Source organism: Ictalurus punctatus, chromosome 2 (assembly GCF_001660625.3).
Source record: "Ictalurus punctatus breed USDA103 chromosome 2, Coco_2.0, whole genome shotgun sequence".
Lineage (NCBI taxonomy): Eukaryota > Metazoa > Chordata > Actinopteri > Siluriformes > Ictaluridae > Ictalurus > Ictalurus punctatus.
The window spans coordinates 18,609,916-18,624,768 of NC_030417.2; the positions used below are offsets into that span (position 1 = coordinate 18,609,916).

The 14,853-nt window shown below is 37.7% G+C and overlaps 1 protein-coding gene across 5 annotated transcripts in view; it reads right to left on the reverse strand.

Annotated features, from left to right (window-relative positions):
* Window positions 1-14,853, reverse strand: part of septin12 (septin 12) — an 81,933-nt gene that overhangs the window by 5,927 nt on the left and 61,153 nt on the right. For all 5 annotated transcript variants that reach the window (XM_017453563.3, XM_047151049.2, XM_017453582.3 and 2 more), the window contains 4 exons: window positions 7,403-7,531; window positions 2,751-2,832; window positions 2,512-2,649; window positions 1,911-2,028 (listed from right to left, as the gene is read on the reverse strand). In XM_017453563.3, the coding sequence (XP_017309052.1) occupies window positions 1,911-2,028; window positions 2,512-2,649; window positions 2,751-2,832; window positions 7,403-7,531 (467 nt within the window). The remainder of the gene's footprint in view (window positions 1-1,910; window positions 2,029-2,511; window positions 2,650-2,750; window positions 2,833-7,402; window positions 7,532-14,853) is intronic.

Genomic DNA, 14,853 nt, shown 5'->3' on the forward strand with positions numbered 1-14,853 from the left:
TGTGTAAATGTTTTCGTATACACAACCCCCCCCTTCAAACTGACAAGATTTTCTTCATACTTCATATGTAAAGTAACAAATACCATAAATTACCAACCATGTTCACAGTACAGCTAGTTACATTTAACCACGCCCACAAAACTCCATAAAAGGCAGAGTGAGTGGAAAACTACAAAATTACAACTAAGTGGTGAAATAGTGCCTTGTAAAGCACAGAGTGCACTAAATCTTCCAGTAATGTAGATAGCACATCACCTACCACAGATTCCTTTTACAGGGTGCCATTACTTTTGTCCCAATTGAACGGCTAGTCTTACTTGTCTCAATTTATGTATTTGTTTTGAATTGCTTTCTTGTAACTCATTAACGTGGTACAACATATATGAGTTTTAAAAAATTTGCATTAGTGATTTAGACTTAATCCGTATTTAAAACCGCAGGAACCCATCAACAATTCCACGATTCGAAGATATTCACGTTACCTTGTTCGCAAACTCAGGAGCTCTTGCAGGTTACAAATGCTTTTCCCAAATAACTTTTCATGCATTTCTTGAGTAAATTCTCCTGCGAACGTTTTATGTATTAATTTGTTTGTATCCAGTTGGATAAATAAGGTAAATTTGGCACATCTCCTTTTGCTTGGGAAAAAATCCGCTGGCCGAATCTCGCAATGTAATGAGCAGATTTAGCTTAAGTTTTCTCTTGGGATCAATCGACATAATTGACTTTCTTTGTGGTGTCGTTTAGTTGTTAACACACAATGACAAACCTGAATAAACATACCAATGGAATATTTTAGAGGACCAAAAAAAAGGATGATTGATTAGCAAACAAGCTACATGTGGCATTGTTAGAATGTAATTTGTGCATATTATCATTTCTCTTAAGATCACAAGTTTGAATCCTGACAATGGCGAAATCATCCCACAAACAAAACTATAGCTAATTCTCTCATGAGAACCACAGATACACAAAATAGCACTACGATCATCAGTGAGGTTTTTAAAGCGATGCTATCATATGATATCATGATGATATATGTAATATATTCAACAATGCCATTATATAACATTGTGTAAACTGAATTATCAAGTTTTATCAGTGTGTGTGTGTGTGTGTGTGTGTGTGTGTGTGTGGGAGGCTCTTGGAGAGAGATGTAGTACAGGAGTACAGGGAGGCTTCCTCCCACACTGCATCATGCTGCTGGATTCATCGAGCTGTGAACGATGGCGCAGGTTGGACGAAAAAATTAAAAATACACAGGCGCACAAGTGTGTTCTGGCATTGTTATTAGTTTTGGTACCAAAATGATCCTAAAGCTTTTCAGAACCCATGACAGGACACTAAAGTGTATGATATCATTTCCCACCATGTGGAATTCTTGTGGGGAAAAAACAAAAAACCTCAAACTCAAAAATAAATAAATAAATAAATAAATAAATAAATAAATAAATAAATATTGAACCAATCCGTTAAGCTGTATGCTATAGTGTTGTCTCTCTTGCTTACACTGCAGAATAATACTGCTCAGGTTAACTAATTTTAGCTAGCTACAAGCTAGTGATGAATGGTTTCACAGATGCTAAACAATATTTAGGCTAATTTAGTGTTAACCTGTTGGCTGGCATGCATGGCAATACCAAGAAATTACCTTTTTACTTTTGAATGCTAAATAAATGCTTAAAAAAAATGCTAAAAAAAGGACATAATCCGGTCGCAGATGAAATTTTTATTTTTTTTTTAAACAGTATTTAATTGATTTCCTTTTTTTTTTGCTAACTTTTATGCTAGTTTTTTGTTTACTTATTCCAATAAGCAGGGAAAAAGAACTTGAGGATTAAGATTATTATAAAATGTAATTAATTTATGAAGAACATGAAAGGTGGTTATATGAATGAATCATTGCTCACCCTTTGCTTGAACTCTAGCCTCTCATCCATGGTTAGCGTGTCGGCTTTGGCGATCACAGGTACGATGCTCACGATCTTCCCCAGCCGCTTCATAAACTCCACGTCGATTGGGCGCAATCTGAGGTAAACTTCTGGTTAATGCGAGTTTAGCCAAAGATAACCTAGTTCATTCCAAGCATTTTTTTTCTAGCTACTGAGTGCTGGTTAATGCTAGTTTAGCCGTTGATTAGCATCATGTTATAAGTTAAGACATTCACATTTAACCCTCAACTCCTCAGCTGTATGTTTAAATTAAAATACGAAGTACCTCGTAAACGTACTGAAGATATATGGATTCTCGGAAGACTAGCAGCTCAATGCTGCTCGGAATATTTGTACAGGTATTTATGACTTCTGTTCTCTTAGCGCAACCTGATGCTCTACTACAAAGCCGATTTACGGCTCTCTGGTTTCCGGTAAGGTCAAAGGGTCAGTGAGGGCACTAGGGCCTACTTCAAGTTTCCATCTGAAGTCAGAGCTATTACAGAGCGAGGATTCGTAACCTCTGGATCAGCGGTTAAACGTTCCTGGCTGTAAATATAGTGCAGAAAGTGACACATACCGGTGTCCTGTGGCTGGCAGGAAGTAGACACAGCAGTGGACGCGGGTGTCTGGGATTCTTCGTTTCCTGTTAATGTGCAGCTCCTCCTTCAGATATTTCTCGTACTGCTCGTTGATGTACATGACAATGGGCTCCCAGCTGAGGAGAAGCAACACGTGGAAAATTAATATCATGAACATGTCGTCATGCTGTATGCTAGAAAGTATTACGAAAAACAGACGTGCTCAAGCTTCTCTCACCAGTTCTCGTTATTGATCTGGTCTCCGAATCCGGGTGTGTCGATAACCGTGAGCCTCATCTTCACGCCCTTCTCTTCGATGACTGAAAAAAAAAGCAGGAAGAGGTGGAAATTTTTAAAAAACTAATAGATTCTAGATTGGTAGTTCTAGTTCGTTGTGAGAGTACCATCCTGGTGGGGGACCCCAACCCGCTATTTTACATCTCACTTCCTTTACAGCCTTAATTTACTGTATGTATTCACGCAACAATATTACTTTCAATTTAGCTAACAAACATAGCTAGTCATAGCCATTTTTGGCGAATGTAGCGGACATGCTATGATGAAACGAAGTTACTGTCATCACCGTGAAGCTGATTATTTTTCTATTACAGCATGTCCGGAAGAAGTTCTCACTTACGTTAAAGTAGTTATAAACAAACAGCCCCAGTGGTTTTTACATCTGTCTGTGTGGAGCATCCATTATATAAAACAGCATTACGATCAACTGCTTTTATAGAAAGTTAATCAACACCTTCTGACCAATCAGAATCGAGAATTCAACAGCGCTGTGGTATAAAAATGTTTAACGTTATGGTGTGAGAATTTCTTACAGCTTGTTTGTTAATTTAAATACATACAAATTTGGCTCGTTGTTTATATGGATAACAATGATTCTGAATATTCCACACCGAACATCCACACAGACAAAGCTGCATTGTAGAAGAAATGTACTGGGTCATAACATACACCTTTACACATAGAATGTGGCGGAAACCATGATGGTGTATTCATATCTCTCCTCTCTCGGTTACGACACACGCCCGATATAGGTAAATATTTACATTAGATGTCAGGATGTCCTGGAGTGGATTTCTGAAGACTCAAGGGGGAAAAAAGCCCATAACAATCTTTTTTCCCTTACTACACTGTTTACGATTTGCTGGACTGAGAATTCAGTGAAACGAGGGGAGATCTTTGAGGGACGTATATCCTGAACCTCATATGATCTGAAACGTGCAGTGAAGCACGAGCACACAAATACAAGCTAAGCAAGCACACACACACACACACACACACACACACACACACACACACACACACGTTGTGTCCAGGATGCCTGGAGTCACAATGTCGGTTGCAGTTTATGTATTTTGCGTGTGTAGTAACCAATGACATATATATATATATATATATATATATATATATATATATATATATATATATATATATATTCAGTCACACGGTATTGATATTTACAGCCTGTCTGGCTGAAGAAATTATGATAGGCTAAATATTTAATGTATACACATTGTGTTACTATTGTTTAAAATTTTATATTTATTCATAAATATATATATATATTTTGCTCAACACATACATTTAATTAATTTTCTTAATAATCTTTTTTTATTACTTAAAATGCAGCCCTGCTTTATTTTGCTCCACTCTTTTAGCAAACCTAAATATTATGATACAAATTACATGCAGTGAAAATGTATTTAAATATCGTTATATAATATTTATTCTACATTGTTCACATCTAATTTTATTATTCGAATAAAAACAGAAACAGGAGAAACTGTGGTTGTAAGTTCCTGTCAAATTAGCTTGAAGATGTATGAATATAAATCTAAACACCTCTTAGAAATCCTGTCAGGTTAGCTCATGTCAGCTAGCTGAATAGCATCAGCAGTTCAGATTATAACCAATTCGAAATAATACAAAAAATAAATCATATTAACCATTACTCACAATGAATATTTTTGGATTCATATATTTATTACCTAAAACCTTTGCAGTGAATCTTATAAACCTTCAGTTCTTTTACAAATCCTGTCACATTAGTTCATGTCACTTAGCGATCTATGAATAGGACTAAACAACGCTCCTAGAAAACGTGTCAAGTTTGCTCATTGGCTAGCTAGCAAACGTTATCAATGAAGGTTAGGAATATTTTTGCTTTTATATCCTCTCAGAAATCCGTCAGGTTAACATATGCTAGCCAGCTAGCTAACATCCGCAGTAAAGATTGTGAACTTATGTATATTACCTACAATCCTCTGATATATGGCATCAAGTTCATCTTTAACCTTTACAGCAAATGTTAGCTAGCTGGTGAAAAATAATAGCTACTGCATTAAGATTATAAACTTTCTGAATATAACTTAGAAATCCTGTCACAGTCACTAATTTTTACTTAGGTTAGCAAGCAAACATTAGCAGTGGATATTATAATCAACAAAATATGACATAAAATTCCTCTCAGAAATCCAGTCAGGTTAGCTCATACTAGCTAGACAGTTACTGGTTTTAGTGAAGATTCCGACTATTATGAGTAAAAATCCTCTCAGAAATCCTGTCAGGTTAGCTTATGTTAGTTAGCCAGCTATCATTTTTAGTGAATACTATGAATATTTATGCTTAAAAAAATGCAATCAGAAATCCTGTCAGGGTGCTGTTTCATTTGTACTAGCTTCAGTCTGTGAGGTAAATAGCATAACCTAGAGCTAATGTTCCCTGCTAACACCACTAGTAATATATTTTCCCCTTCATAAAATGACACCTCCTTTTTTTTTTTTTTTTTTTTAATTTAGTCCTATTTGCCTGTTAAGAAAGGCCACATGCACTTAAAAACATTACCAGTGAGTAAAATGTTTTTCTTTTTATTTATTCTTTTTTTTTTTTTTGACCTGCTCTGTAATCTTTTCCAGCTGGCGGATGCTTCAAATGCTACCAGGCTAAATGTACCTCAAATCGGTTCTGTTTTATCTTGCTATGCTGTGTTATTTTAAAACCCACACAGAATCTTGTTGAAACTACTCACCACTGTGTTACTCAGTCACTTGTCTGCGAAGCTAGTGTCATATAAAGATAAATCACACCGCAGGACCGCTAATTATTGTAGGAACACACACAATACTTCCATTTAAAGGGTTAGGCTAGGGAGGCTATGCTATCTGCCTTTCACGCCACTTTTAAATTGAGCATGACGGCGCCTTAAGAAGTGAAATTCATGAAGGTACGTGCCTTTCTTTTCGGACGACCTAAAGCACTGAAGTGCATGATCATGTTTTCTTCTTGGAACTCTTAGTACTGTGGTAACCTCAAGGAAGCCTAAACTTTTCATTATACTTTGGAATGTATTTACACAGAATCTGAATACACAAAGCAAATGGTATTGGGAATAAAATGAATGAATGACTGTGGAGTTGGTCAGGAACAGTAGGAAAAGGGAAGAGGAAGAAAAACAACAGCATGGCCTTAGATAATAACTGAGTTTTGCCAAGATGGCCAGCAAGTTGACAGGCTTTACTAGAAGCTAGCTAACATTAGTACATGAGTTTATGATGTATAACAAGCTGTATGTTCAATGTTATAGATTTAAACAAACTAGCATGTCTATGTTGATGATCAAAAGTAAACACTACTATAAACTCTTCTAAAGTGATCATTTATTTACTGTTGTTGACGTGAGCAGCCATGTTCGCATGACATTATTCGCTGAACTCGAGAGTTGAGCAGACTTTCTGAGTGGGAATTCCGAATTGAGGGGGCGTTTTTGTCTCCTTCATTTTTTTCCCTAGTCAGAGATCAGAAATCTAGTCATTGAGTCAATGCATTTTATGAAACTACTGAATGTAAAAGAAGACACGGCCTCGTGGTCAAACAGACACCAGCTGTTATCTTAGATAAATGATGCCCTCTGTTGGACCGAGAGTCATCCTCTGACCCGCTAGATGAAAAATGGCCGCTTTGGCACTCTCTCTTTCTCTCCCAGCCTCTTTGACAGGTTTTTCTTAATGACAGCCACGGCCACATCTCTCTCTCGTTCTTGATCTCTGTAACTCTGGCTGAAAACTGCATGATTGATCTTTCTTAATCCGTCCCCCATTGCCAGCATCTTAATTTGTCTTTTCTCTCTCTTTCTTAATCGCACAATGTCCCAGGTGTCTGGCTCAGCTCCAAGTCAAACACCACAAACCCTTACATTCTGTTATGAGTCAGAACCAATGTTTTTTTTTAAACACAATTTCTTGTGGTTTGGGTTCTCAAAAGTGTTTTTTTTTATCATATCGATGAGGTGATATTCGAGCTACATTGACCTTAGGTGTTGTGAAATAAATCATTTTCGCCGCTGTGACATGACATTCCTGTGCACAGACACACACCATGCTAGCAGGAGGGTCAAACTGAGGCCACTGATGCTTCATCTTTATATACATATAAAACAAAGTATCACAAAGATGACAAAAACCAACTCTTTTTACTTTTCTAGTTTCATTGCATTTTACTTTTTGCATTACTTTTTAGCCTTTCACATTTTGGTTGCTCTTCCTTTTTTTTTCAGGTCTTGAAATGTGAATGCTACAAATGTGACGTTATCAGAGACAAAGATGTAAAAAATGATAAAATGTCATACTTCCTCGCAATTTAAATATTTCTGCAGCTCACAGACTCGTCATCTATGCAACAACGCATTGTTCCGTCATTATTACAGACCATTATCAACTTGCATGGCAGAGGCTCTCATGTGTATGTGACTCTTTACTCGCATGTTAATGTTCAATTCAAGAAAAAAGTCTGAGATCAAAACAGAGTTACTGAGTGTGTGTGTGAGAGAGAGTGAGAGAGAGAGAGAAAGAGAGACAGAGACAGAGAGGGTAGACTCACTGTGGCTGATTGATTGCAGGTGGACAGTCTTGGAGATCTTCTCCTCGTAATTGGGAGTGCAGGACTTACGGCTGACCTTGGATTTAAACAGTGTGTTTACCAGCGTCGATTTTCCCAGGCCGCTTTGACCTGCCAAAAGAGGACACAAAGCAGCTTTGCAATTACTTACACTCCTTACTACATTGTTCAGAGAAGCTCTAAAGTGTGTAATTTTAAACCATTAAATGTTTAACTTAATATGTTTGCTTTCAATTTAATACGTAAGAAATAAAACACTCTGTGTCATGCTGTTAAAGGAAAACAATCAGCAACGGGGAAGTGCGATGAAGCAGAGCTACTGTTACACACAACGGAACGTAATTTAAATGTTCCGTTTTAATTTGTGACAATATTGGACTTTGTGTTTTTGTGCAACAACTTATCATAGATTTGGTTTGTCATAATGTCTAAAAGTATCTTCTTTAAATTTCTGGTAAATGGTCTGCACTTATATAGTGCTTTTTTAACCATAGCAGTTCTACAAAGCGCATTACACTGTGTCTCATTCATCCATTCACACACACACACACACACACACTAGTGGTAGCAGAGCTGCCATGCAAGGCACTAACTTGCCATCGGGAGCATGTATCTTGCCTAAGGACACTTCGGCATGTGGAGTCATGTGGCCTTGGAATCAAACCGCCAACTCTATGATTAGTGGACAACCCACTCTACCACCTGAGTCACAGCCACACAGACTTTTTCCCATGTCACAATAGAAATTTACTAATTACCAATCATCTTATGTCATAACATTACCCCCCCCCCCCCCCCCCCCCCCACGCACACACACCCTGTACTCCTGGGATAACACCTCCTGTATTAGCAGGATTCTCTACAATCGAGTAACATCTCCATTTTTGTTGTTTCACAAGCCAATCAAATCTCGATAGATAAAACCAAAGTCACACCGAAGGAATTATGCAGATTCACCCAGAAATACGTCACACTGTGTGCGGGGAAAAAAATGCGCAAAATCGTTAAAACAGTGACGGATTTAACACAATTTAAGAACAATTTATGACTGGTTAGAGGACCAACAGGAAGTTCAGAATGAAAGGAGGTAGAAGTAACTTCCAAATTGGACACTGGGTAACCTGGCAAATGTTAGCCAATTAGTTGGCTAGCTACTAACATGGATATTTCAAGGCTTTATTTAAGTGCAATGTCCAGTTACAATACTGACAAAAGAAAAAAAATTCATTCAGTTTTACACAAACAAGGTCCAGGCTCCAATCCTGACCTGGATTCATGTTGAGCTCCAAGCTGAACACATGACTTCCAAGTTGCATGTCTAGAAATGCAAATCCAGTTTGAAAGTCATATCTGATGTGTCTTTTCTTTCTTTTACAGACTACAGAAAGTTAGTTGCTCACATCGGATATACCCAAAGAGTTATGTGTAATAGCAGTGGTGGTGCAGATATTAATTTATTTCCTTAGGAGGTTATTTAACAATCCCATTTTCCCTGAATTACACCAGTCATATCTGTACATTAGTATCACATCAACACTGTAATTATTAACACTTCAGATTTCCTAATCACTTCCATCCTGTCATGTCAGTACACTGTCACAGCCTCCACCTTTACACAAATAAATGTAGTGCTTAAACCCTGTCCAAGTTCATTTACAGGATGCCCTTTGACTCACTGTGCTATTAGACCAGAGGAAAGCGTGGGCGTTTATGGAGACGCCTGGTAATAACGCCATAACCCCCCCCCTAGATAAAACGAAGGTCGTTGCACTGTAATGAAGACACGGCCATGCAGAGCGCCGAGGCAATCAGCGACTCACATAAATCCCCCGTACTGCAAATTGTCAGTGATGTAACAGGTCAGGTCCAAGCGAATGCGTGTGAGAGGTTTATCTGGCGGCCGGCCAAACGCACCGATGGCATAAAGCCACAGGGAGCTCCGGTGCTTAATGACTCACTCACGCCAGTGCTCACGGACGGAGGGAAGCTATTACTGCAGAGAGATTCTTATCGAGACCCTCTCATGCACTTCAAAGCGGCTCAGCAGATCTGAACAGCTCCTCAAAAACGCAATTGCGAAGTGGATTCAAGTGAAAATTGACAACTGGTTTCAACTTTTCTTTTTTTAAACATTGCAGAACGCAGTGTCTTTAAACTTTAAGCTTATGTTTTTAAGTTTATTAATTGGTATGATATCAGAGGAGATGACCTGGGTCACTGCTAAGGAGTGATAGAACATTCTAGAAATAGGACTGAACTATAAACAGCTCCTGGACAAGGTCCAGGTTTGTTTCAACAACGATGAATTTAAAAAGAAATTACACAAAATGTACAACGCAAAATGGTGAACATGGACTAGGTTAAGACTATAGGACAAAGTGTTGGTGAAAACCGAGTCTTATTAGTGAGCAATTATGATGAATAAAATCAGAGAAAACAACTGCAGAGGATTTAGATGCCTCACACCTAAATATGATGAACTGCACTCTTGTGCACTGAGTAATTATGAATAACCTGGTCATCATGATGCCGTGAGTCTGTTAGATTCCTAAAGTCTAGAAGGATCCATGCTAGACACACCGCAGTGATGGCGTCTGAGTCATGTGTTGAGAAAAGTCTGTCTCGCGGCTATTCTGTATGACAACAGCCTGCCATTTACGCATGCCGTTTCCAAAGGTCACGAAAGGTCAGTTGTAAATTCACAGCATGTGTGTACTTGCTTGAGGTCAACTGACACCTGAAAGCACTTTAATGATCATCATCATCATTATCATCATCATCATCTCCTGCTATGAAGAACAGATTACAAAAGTGCTTCCTCCAAACAATGCTTAAGATCGGTACCAAGAGGAACTAACAGTGCTCAAGAGTAGGACATCATTTAGTATTAGAAATTGGACTGGATAAAACAATACATTTAGGATAGAAACACTTGGGGAAATGAATCAATGTTGAAGTGAAATGTTACTGTTGCAATAACAGCATGTCCTGAAGTATACCAGTTATTCCTCTTATAACGCAGCAATGTCTTTATTTATTAAATAATGAAGCATACTTTTTATCCATTTATAGTTACATTTATAGTTGTGAAACCAAGTCCGCTCCTGCTCTCACTTAATGTCATAGCAGCTATAAACACTTGTTCCTTCCACAGCCTCTCTATTTTTCTCTCTATCCTGAAGTTAATAAGAGAAAAAAATGCAGTGCTCACACTTTAGACTCCTTCCATAACTGCTAAATAAACGTCTCCTTACAGAAAATATCACCAAATTGACGAATACACGTTCACGTGGAGCGTCCGCCTTACAAATGAACCGTTCCTATGAAAACTGAAACGTATTAGAACTAGCACACTGATATGAGCTTGTGATTTGTAGCTGTCATTATAGAAAATGAAACCACACTGCTCGACCAATCAGAATTGAGAATTTAACAGCGCTGTGGTATAAAATGTACTACATTAAAAAAAGTTATTGTGAGTGTTTATGACATTTCAGCCATCTTTAGCATCGCGATGTGACCTTTCTGTGTCATTTCTTCATATTATACACAACATGACACATTTCCTGCATTTCCACATTTCCATTTTCCTCAGGAGGTCATCGCGGCGGCAGTAATACTTTCCACATGGAACGTAGCACGGCCTGTGGGATTGTGGGAAAACCGGAGGAGATTCAGCAGTTTGAGACCTGAGGCTACGTTAAAGGTCCTGCCCTCCACTTTGGAGCGTAATCTACTGAGACCCTGCGCCTCTTTGGTACTGCACTACTGTGTGTGTGTGTGTGTGTGTGTGTGTGTGTGTGTGTGTGAACCGAGGTAGGAAAATGAGAAAGTACAAGAAAAAACATGAGATTTCCTCTCTTCTCTATCCACTTAGCCACACTCTGAGCTCATCCTGTGTGTGTGTGTGTGTGTGTGTGTGTTGATTTCTCCTCACAGTGTATCTCTTCGAACCATTTACCACCTGACGCCCCATGCCCGTCGTCCCCCCCCACCCCACCCCACCGTCTGTTGCTCTACAGGGGGTCCAGAAACATTGCACACATCCCTGAAAAAACAATTCGACGTCTGTCTGTGGGACTGATAGGATTCTGAAAGGGCATTACATTTGCTGGAACTCATCCAAGAACATGAAAAGAAGTGCTATTTAGCAAAGCAAAGTAAATGAAGGATTAGCGTGAAAGCTAAATATGAGCTCTTGACCCCTTTTGATCATTACTTTTACAAAAGAATCAATTATTTTACAAAAGAATACCCTCATATGCCCCTTTATTACCCTCATTTATAACCTTTTAGCAATAGTCCTTACATTTGCAGGTAAGTACAAGTCATCAGAATGATGCTAGCATTTTTAAAAATGCTAGACTAAGCATTTTTAATACGCTAGCTGCATTCATCATAAAGAAACCAACCCTAGCAGTAACTCATTCAGTAATCCATTCGCTTACTTAATTTAAGTTCTGCCATAAAAACATAACAAAAAGAAAAAAATTCAAAGATGCTTCATACAAGGAAGAATTGCTAACATTGCTAACAAAGAAAAAATAAAAAAATCAAGGAATGCTTTAACAGGCTAACAAGTATGTGATAGCAACTGCTAACTGTATTGCGCTTTATTTTAATAGAAAAGCTAAAAAAAAAAAAAAAAAACCTAACATGGCTAGCAATCTCTAAATATACTTTAACAATGAAAGTATTTCTGGAAAATACATTAAAAGGCTAACTTAATAGCCTGTAGTAGCTAGTGATTAAGACAGTAGACAGTTGTAAGTTACATTCCCAGCACTACCAACCTGCCACTCCTGGGCCCTTGAGCAAGATCCTTAACCCTCGACTGCTCAGTTGTATAAAGGAGATAAAATGTAAGTTGCTCTGGATAAGGGCATCCGCCAAATACCATAAATGTAAATGCTAACTACAAGCTTAAGATAGTAGCAAAGTAACTGCTTACTAATTTAATTTGCATTATCTTAACTGTTCTGTGCTAAGAGTCCTCGAAAGAGACACATAAATGGCTAACAAGCTACAAGCTCTAGTATCAACAACTTATGAATGAAATGAATTTGTATATCTCTAGTAGGACACAGAAGTTGTCCAATATCCTACACACAGGGGAAGAAACACTAGCATTGCCAACAATAACAAGACCCAAGAAAATACTTTTAAAAGGCTAACCGTGAAGTAGTAGTAGTAGTAGTAAGCTAACTCTCGATTCGTTTACTTTGCATTATGCTAACTGTATTGCACAAAGAGCCTGCAAAACCCAAAACACTCAAAAAAGAAAATAAAATCCTATCAAAGCTGACATGGCTAATTTCAAGAGGAAAAAAAAGAAGTTTTTGTCTGATAGACAAGAAATGCTTTATAATATGAAGAAAAGTTAGCACAGCTAGAAATGATCATTAAGTAGCGCTGTGTACTGAATAAGTTCATGTTTGTTTTGCTAACAGACTTCTCAAAAGACTCAAGAAAATATGAAATAATACAAGAAAGGCAAGCAATGACTGCTAACTGCTGCATATTTTCCATTTTGCTAGCTGCATTGTGTTAAGAGTTCTCAATAAATGCAAAGAATGTATCGTGGAAGGAACACAATTACAAGCGAACATGTCTAACAATCAACCTGAGCCTGTTTTAGCTAATTCATTAACCTATTAATAATTTAATTTGTATTCTGGCCACTAAAATCCCTGAAGAAAATAAGGTGCTGAGCACTTTGAAGAAATGCTAGCCATGCTAATAAAGAATGTGGTTAATTAACAAGGCAGTTGATTTTCATTGCACTAACAGACTTTTAAAAAAGAAAGAATAAAATGCTAAATCATGCTCTAAAAGCCTAACAATGAGGGTGATGTAGAGGTTAATAAACTGCCGACTAATTTAATTTGCCTTATGCTAATGTTCTGTGCTCTAAAAAGACCCAAGAGCAAGTAGCGGGTCATTAATTAGCCCATTACTTAATAGACCTTTTTTTTTAAAAAAAAAAACAAAATCTGCTAAAAGGCCACTAAAAACATGAGAAAGAAAGTGATGCAAAGATCCTTCACACTATACCTGCTAACACTGCTAACAACACATGTGACTTGAAGGCAGTGAATGAGTTAATTAGCATTATGCTAACTGTATTATGCTAATTAATAGAAGAAGTAATCCAAGAAAAGATTGTTTCACACAAGAGAGAGAGAGAAAAAAATGCTAACAAAGCTAACAATGGATGTGAGGTAGTAAACAGCAGTGAGCTGCTGAATAATTGAATTATGCTAAAATGCTGCTGACAACATCAACAAAGACATGCTTCAGTCTGGAAAGAAAAAGAGAAAAGGTGTGGGATCTCACAGGGCTTCATTTGCATTATGCTAACCTGCTAGTGACAAAAGAAATTCCTCACAGAGGAATACAGCATTAGAACATTTTTTTAAGCTTTAAGGTTTGTTTGTTTGAGAGAGAGAGAGAGAGAGAGAGAGAGAAAGAGAGCGTGAGGAAGTAGTTCAGTGATAAATGAGGTCGAGAATAATTTCCAGAAACTAGCCGAGTCTGCATGAGTCACTGTTTGATCGCTGTTTCTAAGCAATGAAAGGGAAAGAGTGAAAAGAGGGGGAACCAAAAAGTAGAACCAAAAAGGGAGATGGTGGAGACGGTTCCTTTTGATATGCATCCAGAGCAGCAGGCGTGAAGCGTAGCACCATGCTAACAAGCAGCTGAAGCTGTAGCTATCACACTTCAGTAGAGCACAGCAAATCGACAGATTGGAGGAAAAGCTGTGTCGGAATTTTCTGAGGGGAATTCTGTATCAATGTACACTTTACAGTGTTCAAAATGCATTTCACAGATTTTTGGAATATTTCATTGTGAAAGGAAAATAATAACAAAAAAAAAACCCAACAACAGTACAGTGGAAGCATTAAAGGGGCAGTCTGTCATTTTTTAAAGCCATCTAATGGCCGAAAAGGGAAGTTTAATGACACAGAGAGTTCATTTCTGTCCAGAATAAATTATTTGTACATGCAAATAAATCAGATATACGGTGAAATGTCCAAAACAAAGCCCTGGTTTTACTACATTACTGTAAAATAGCAGTGTGGTCAAAGGTGCTCTCTGCTGCTTGGATCATGAATCACAGATGTGGGGGGGGGGGGGGGGGGGGGGGGAGAAGGAAGAAGGGAGTGAAAAGGGATTATGAAGAAGAAAGAAACAGACCAAACAACAAAAACAAACAAACAAAAATCTAGCAAAGGTAAAGAAAATAAAGTTAACGAAAGAAAGAAAGGGGAAAAAGGAATTGGGTTATAGAAAAGAAAGAAAGAAATGTAGTGGAAAATAAATAAATAAATAAATAAACTGAGGTGGAGAAAATGAAAGAATGAATGCATGAAATTGAGAAAAAAAAACAAAGAAGGAAAGATACTGAGGTAGTGAAAAAAAAAGAAAGAAAT